General features: G+C 44.8%; 1 protein-coding gene across 1 annotated transcript in view; it reads right to left on the reverse strand.

Moving 5' to 3' along the window:
* Positions 1–4,180: 4,180 nt before the first annotated feature.
* pepd (peptidase D) overlaps positions 4,181–7,500 on the reverse strand; it is a 55,113-nt gene continuing 51,793 nt past the window's right edge. Inside the window, exons 12-15 of the mRNA XM_053678191.1 lie at positions 5,974–6,122; positions 5,272–5,456; positions 4,948–5,139; positions 4,181–4,821 (exon numbers count right to left, since the gene is read on the reverse strand). Of these exons, the coding sequence (XP_053534166.1) occupies positions 4,687–4,821; positions 4,948–5,139; positions 5,272–5,456; positions 5,974–6,122 (661 nt within the window). The 3' untranslated portion in view covers positions 4,181–4,686. The remainder of the gene's footprint in view (positions 4,822–4,947; positions 5,140–5,271; positions 5,457–5,973; positions 6,123–7,500) is intronic.

Here is a 7,500-nt window from a genome sequence, read left to right on the forward strand (position 1 = left end):
CGACTCTCCTGATTCAACTAATCAGAACATCGCTGAGAGAACGTGGATGTGTTTGCGCAGGAGAAACACAAAAATGTTGTAGGTAAAGGTAAAAAGGTCAACTGAATCAGTAAGAAGAGTCTTGGCTGATGGTTTCAGAGGGTTTGTGCTTGTTTATGATGGCTGTCGAGGCATTTTCAGAGAGGATGAATTAGAGAGGCATTATATTATACTGGAATTATATTTGTATGTGTATTATTTTGATGCTGTTAGTTTACTAAAGGAAAGGTATTACAAGATATAACAATAATCCATCCTTGTCATGGCGAGCCTGGAGCCTGTCCCAGGGAACTCAGGGCACGAGGCGGGGGACACCCTGGACGGGGTGCCAACCCACCGCAGGACACAATCACACACGCATTCACACACTACAGACGATTTTGAAAATGCCAGTCAGTGTGCAGTGCGTGTTTTTGGACTGTGGGAGGAAGCTGGAGTAACAAAGAAGAAACCCCCAAAGCTACATGCACAGAGGTCAGAGGTGGGATTCGAGCACTCAACCCCGGAGGTCCCAGGCAAGCGTACTAACCACGAAACCGCCTGCATTTTCCATCCCTGCTTTTTTTGTGTTTAAAGGCTCATGTTTAAAGGTCTAGCCCAGCGGATCCCGCGATCCCCAGGGGGTCCGTGAAGCATGCACGGGGTACTGTGCCTATTTTCTTTCTTCATTTTGCTAGAGTGGCAGAAATCACAACCCAAAGTTATCACGCTCATATAATAAATCAATGCTAATATATTTAGGGGTCCAAGCACTGTTAACTCATATCTCATGATGTGATTGTACGGACTCATTACAGTACTAGCTCTGTCCCTTAATACTTCATTCCTCTCGGGTTGCTATCGCAACCACTACTTTACACTTTATACTTCGTTTCATTTTACTCACCGCTACGGAGCTTATCGTCACCTCGGTGTCTCATTGTCATGTGAAATGCTGTTTGCGGTTGGAGTGTTTCCACTGGGTAACCTCACCCCCACTGTTTCATGTACACCCCATCTCTGCATGCGTCTTCCGCATGCTCGTTAAATAAATCCACACTGAATGGTTCTGTGGATTTATTTATTTATTTATTTAACGATAAAGGGGTCCCTGGTGACAGGAAGTTGGAGAAGCACTGGTCTAGATGCTTCTACCTAATATGTACACCCTGTCGTTGATTGTTTTCCTTTAAGCGCACAACACACAGTGTTTATTCCTTCTTTATTATAGATTAGTTAGGAGCAGAGTGTATTTTAAGTGTACGCATTAAAAGAAAATGAGAGCGAGAGAGAGAGAGAGAGAGAGAGAGAGTGAGAGAGAGAGAGTAAGAGAGAGATTTCGTTCTAAACAAGCTTTTCCTTCGAACTTAACAGCAGATGGTCCCGAGGTCATTTCCGCTGCATTAGCAACAAAATGGACTCATCGACTTTATTTTTATTTTCAAAAGTGTGGAGTTAAAGCGCTTTTCGTGTTCGGATTACGGCTCTCGATCGGCTTCAGGAGCGTGTGCTGTAGGAAAAATACACAGACGTGTGTAGCTCTCGTACACACACTCGTACAAACACACGAAACCTTCCGTACGAAACGATACAACTCTACACTCTAACGACTGATCACGTTACAGGACCATGGTGTGGTATCCTGGTAACGGACTGGTTTCCATGGCGATGTAGGAATGAACGTTTGGGTCCAACTCATAATGAATCTACAGTGTGTGACAGCTGCTCTCCATCATACACACACCTCCTGTGTGATCAGTGGAAGCACCTGTCATGATCACACACACACACACACACACACACACACACACACACACACACACACACACACACACACAGAGCTTTCAACTCAACAACCTGAACCTTTAACACCTTTAATCAGGCTTTATTGGCCGAGTTCACTCGAGCGTACAGGGCATTTGACTCGGTTGTTCAGCTTCCATTGTGCTGTTAGACATTTTACATCACGTTATCAAAGCAAAAAGTGGGGCACGATATTTCATAAGCGTGTAATGGGTTCACGGCTGCTCGGGGGTCACCGCTTAAACAGAAGAAGCATCTCTGCGCCTTTTCTCTCCGTGTCTGCTGCATGTGATCTCTCCTTCCCCCTCTCTCTCTCTCTCTGTCTCTTCCTCCCTCACTCTTTCTTTCGCTCTGTGATGATCGGTCTCTCGCCCTTCCAAAGCAATCACAGTGAACACTCTGCTAACTGATTCCATTCAGATGCGGTCTGGCCAGCAGCGCTGCACTGGTGGAGCTGGTGCATGATGGGACTGGCTTCAGTTCTGTGAGCTGTAATTTAAAACCCCCCTTTTGTTCACACTGGTCCCTCTCCACGTGCCACCTGCAGTCCTCTAAAGCAGACAGGAACTCACATTGTTTTTGCCAAGTGTTTATCATGTGAATAGAGCGGTTAAGCACCACAGGATTAGAGCAACAAGCCTGTCATTTTAATTAAAAGTCTAATTCGGTTTGTGGACGACGAGGAGACGTGCTGCTCGGTGAGTTCTCTCTGGGTTCTTAGAGGGACATTTTCAGTGTTTGCTGGCTTTAGCTGTACATTAGGGGCAGTACAGTATAAAGCCGTCATCTGCAGGTCCACTACTGTTAGAAAACGAATCAACACTCTATGGATGGAGAGTTTAGTCCAGCTGTGCTTGTGGCTCACACAGGGTTAAATCCGCTCTGTTTTTGCTTTCGTAAGCACGAGTGTTTTAAATGTGATGTGAGTAGCTACAGGAAGCCGGTGGACGGAACACAGTCGTGTGGTGATGGAGAACGTGGGGGCGTCGAAGATAAGGCGTGCCGCTGCATTCCGGATCAGGAGCGGGACGATCACCTGAGAGTTCAACACAGGACTTTTCATGTGGTTTCATTTCCTTCACCAGTAAATATCATCTGCATAGAGATCCTACTCGGACTGATACCGGAGCTCTGCTTTTATTATGATCTGAAAATATCAGCGCAATAAGCTCTCGTGTCCAGTAAGCTCTCGTCTGGAGGAAATGATGTCTCAGTTCATCTCTCCGTTTAGATCACGTCTACTGGATTCAGCTTTCATAGGCGTTGTTTTTATGGCAAGTTATAATATATTATGAAGGTTTCATACTTCTGTTACACTGTAATTTTTGGGGCTTGTGGGTAACGACAGTATCATACACACGAGCGGAGTGTTGATTTGAAACCGCTTGCTAATATAATCATTATACAGTAGATATATCATACAGGATTCGCAAGTCTCGAACTCAACTCTTGCGAACGAATCAGCTCTTGAAATCTCAATCAATGAATATTGATTTTTTTTTTTTTTTTTTTAAAGCACACATACACAGTGGAATGAAATGGCTGCTTGTCCAGCGCAGTGATGTACAGTACAGTAAATACACGCGATATTACAAAACTATATCAAGATCATGTTTTCACCAGGGACCGCACTACACCGGACACATCCGGGGCTTAGAAACAAAATGGAGCAAATGATCAGTCTGGGTCCGTTTTTAATTCATAGTTTCCCAGTGAACAAGTAAAAGTTCAACGACCAGACAAAGGAAAAACAAACAAAAAAAAACAAACCCCTTGACTATTGACTATCACGGAACCAGCTTTTCATTTGGTGTGTATGTTTTCAGCTCCAGTGTTGTAACACACCTCGATGCTGTAACCACCGTATATAATCCGAGCTGCTCGTTTCGAATCCCACCGCCCGCTGCGCTAACGCTCTACCCCCATTTCATCTGAACACAGGCCAGAGTTACTGGTCCTGATCTTCTATGGGCTGGATACTACGTGTAGTACTTTCATCCGTCTTTCCGGTGAGATGTTAAACCGAGGTCCTGACTCTCTGTGGTCATTAAAAATCCCAGGAAGCTTCTCGTAAAAGAGTAGGGGTATACCCCCGGTGCCCCCTAATAATCTCCATTCCTGAACTGGCTACATCACTCTCCTCTCCTTTCCTTTCCACCAATAGCTGGTGTGTGGTGGGAGTTGTGTCCTGCGCCTACTTTACGTGAAACAAACATCCACGGTCCTAATTTTCCCCTCACCCAACGCGCCTTTAACCCTAACGCTCACATAACCCCACTGTATCTTATCTTTGAGCACCCCCCCCCCCCCCCCAATTTCATTTTACATTATATACGCTCTACAAAATGACAGAACACACTGAAGATGCAGGAGAAATTTATTTTTTCATGCCATGACCGAGCGTACATGCGAGCTTACAAGAATAATAACTGAACAGAGGTAAATAATGATCCGATATCGTTCAGGACGAGCGTGTAAGGTTTTCAGGATATAAATTTAGCAAATTAGAAATCTGCCCTTCATCATCAGATTCAACCTGATCAGAGAATCATTTCCTCCCAAACATTAGAAAAGAGAGAGTAATTGTACAAAGGCTTCTTAGGTAATTGGTAATTAGGTAATTCCACGGCGATTGGAAAACGTCTGGAGAACGCTTCAGAAGAGGAAACGGATGTTAACGGGCGATTCGTCAGATTAAAAACAGCTGTAATTAATGGATCGTTACAAAAAAAAAGGCTTGTAATGGAGTTCGAGAGAAGCTGACGCATGCACTGCTTTTCTAGAAGCGAACGTTATGAGGAGATAACCGAGGCGTAAACGAGCCGGATTGTGAAGATCTCTTCAGACGGGCGTGACGAGGACGGTTTAATCTTTCTGGCCGCTGAAGGATTTCTCGCTCCTGTCCGCCATGAATTCCTCGATCTCTTCGACGGTGCGCGGGACGCAGGTGAGCAGCTCGACGCCGTCCGCCGTCACTGCGATGTCGTCCTCGATACGCACCTGCGAGCACACACAGACGTGTTGTGATCGGTCAGAAGATGGTTGGTTGGACGGTTTTCCATGAAAGGTTTACGTCAACGCGCCCGTTCGAACAGGTTATCGTTTCTATAGTAACGGGTTTCTCACCCCTCCGAAGTTGCGGAAGCGAGCGAGCACGTCGGCGTCGATGAAGGCGCACTGCTGTGGCGAGGCCAGGGCCTGATCCAGCAGGTGGTGGATGAAGTAGATGCCGGGCTCGACGGTGAGCACCATGCGCTCCTGCACCACACGGCCCATGCGCAGGCTCCTGAGGCCCGGCTCGTCAACACGCTCCACTCCCTGGACGAGAACGAAAAATAAGGAATAAAAAGCTTCTAACATTACGCAGGGGTTTAAGTTACCCTGTATTCCTAACGCACGTTAAACGCAAAGGATGAATACATTTCCGTTCTCTCTCTGGGGGTCACTGACCTCAGGATATCCTCCAACATCGTGCACGTCGATGCCCAGCAGATGACCCAGTCCGTGCGGCATGAACACAGCACCCAGGTGGACCTTCAGCATGTCCTCCACGTTCCCACGCAGGATGCCGATCTTAACCAGCTCCTCCAGGTGAACCCGGTCAGCCAGGCGGTGCATGTCAGTCCATTTCACACCTGCAGCGCAAAACAGACTTCAGTTCGTCCACCAGGGGGCAAAATAGAGCAATACTTTTCAAAGAATTTGATCTTTTCAAAAGAACTAATTTAACGCAGAGTGAAAGTATTTATTTGTAAATAAATAATTGTACAAGCTTTTATAAATATGGTGGAGTGAAAAGACACTCATTCGTGCAGAAGACATAAAGAAAGGAAGTAATAATTAAGAAAGAAGGTTCCTTCAGATCAGTGCAGATAAATAAAGACGTTAGAAGAGGTGCCGATGTTACTGGTCGTTAAACTGAGTTTTGATCATGTATAATGTGACCTGATACTTAAAAAGAGTCCGACACCAGTGATTTAGATCATTAAAGAGTAGACGATGCTGTCAGTGCAACCAGTTTGTATTTATTAATCGTTCTGGAGATCAAATCATCACGCTGACGTCACACTGAAAATCCCGAGTCAGTGTAGGACGACGTTTCCTCCTGATGAAGAGCCCAGCGCACACACACACACACACACACACACACACCTGGTTTGATGGCGGCCATGACGGCGCGGGAGGACTTGAGCACGGCTTCGTAAACAGCTTTCTGGTCAGGAGTGAACTTGCCGTTGGCGGGGAAGGAGCAGGTGATGTCGGAGGAGTAGCAGTAATATTCTCCACCCATATCGAACAGACTGAGAGGAACAGAAGGTCAGGCGTTAGAGACAGCTGTACAATTTAAAGCACCAGAACTCGAGGCTCGAACCAGCCTGAGTCTGAAAAAACAAACGACGCAAGGGTGAAAACGACCTGAGCACGCAGCGCGCACACAGAAAAGAGCAGTCACTGGAGTGGTTTAAGAAAGAGCAGTAAGAACGAGTTCAACATTAAACAGTCAGGTGTTATTGCGTCATAAAATATAACAGCCAATCAGGTTCTAATATGCAAATGACTTCCCAAAGCAATTTTCAAAACAAATATTGGAAAGATTCTCAACTCCAGGCCTTGAAATCAATAAAACACATCTTAATGAATTTATTATAAAGTCTATAGTAAAGTTTACAGTTTGTTACCAAACCGTAAGGCGTTACTGTAAACTGTATATTTCACCGTTCATGTCTTCACTTGTTCAGCTGAAATGCCCAAGTGACAGAACTGTAACAATACGCAAGTTTTATTGCCCTGAAATAGAAGCTGTAGCTGCTGGAGCTTCGTTTTCTTAATCACTGCTTCGTGCTAAAGAGGAAATGAACGCAAACGTTAAAGCTGATGGACGTTTCGTCTCATGCAGGGTTTCAGCCACGTGACGTTAACGTGGACACAGACCACAGAATCCTCACAAAACTGAAAGCAGCACAACATGAGAGCAAATATATTTTATTTTATTTATATTTTATAGAAGGGTTATTTTAAGAGCTTCATGCTTCAGCCACCAGGGGGAGCTGTTTTACTGCTAAATACGTGACCTGAAGGACTGCACGTGACTGTAGGACAACTTTAATATACTGTGTGTGTGTGTGTGTGTGTGTGTGTGTGTGTGTCTCACACGTGGTCATTTGTTCAGATTTAATATACATGGCAAAGAACAAAAGTTGGTTACTGCATCATTTACACACACACACACACACACACACACACACACACACACACACACACACACACACACACACACTCACTCCTATATTTGTTTTATATTACATTTCTGTAGACCTCGAGTCTGTAAAAACGTGTTGTAATGGGAAACTTCCTGCTTCTATGATATTGTTGTGTCATTGCATCATTATGTTCAGGTCATAAAAGGAAGTGAAAAAAAGTACAGATCATGCAAAACAGGACAGAGGAAACACTTCCTGAGTAAACTGAGAATCGACTCAACAATAATTCAGTACGGTTTTAAATGACTGGATGTATTTCGTAGACGATCCTGAGGAGGCAGAGGGTTTGGGGCGTTTACCAACAGGGGGCGCTGTTTATGTTTCAAACTCTATTGTTTTAAATGAGTTACACAGGCAGAGATATAAACATGACACATCTACATTTATAAGAAATGAGAATATGTAAGTAATACATCGT

Source organism: Ictalurus punctatus, chromosome 4 (genome assembly GCF_001660625.3).
Source record: "Ictalurus punctatus breed USDA103 chromosome 4, Coco_2.0, whole genome shotgun sequence".
Taxonomy (NCBI): domain Eukaryota; kingdom Metazoa; phylum Chordata; class Actinopteri; order Siluriformes; family Ictaluridae; genus Ictalurus; species Ictalurus punctatus.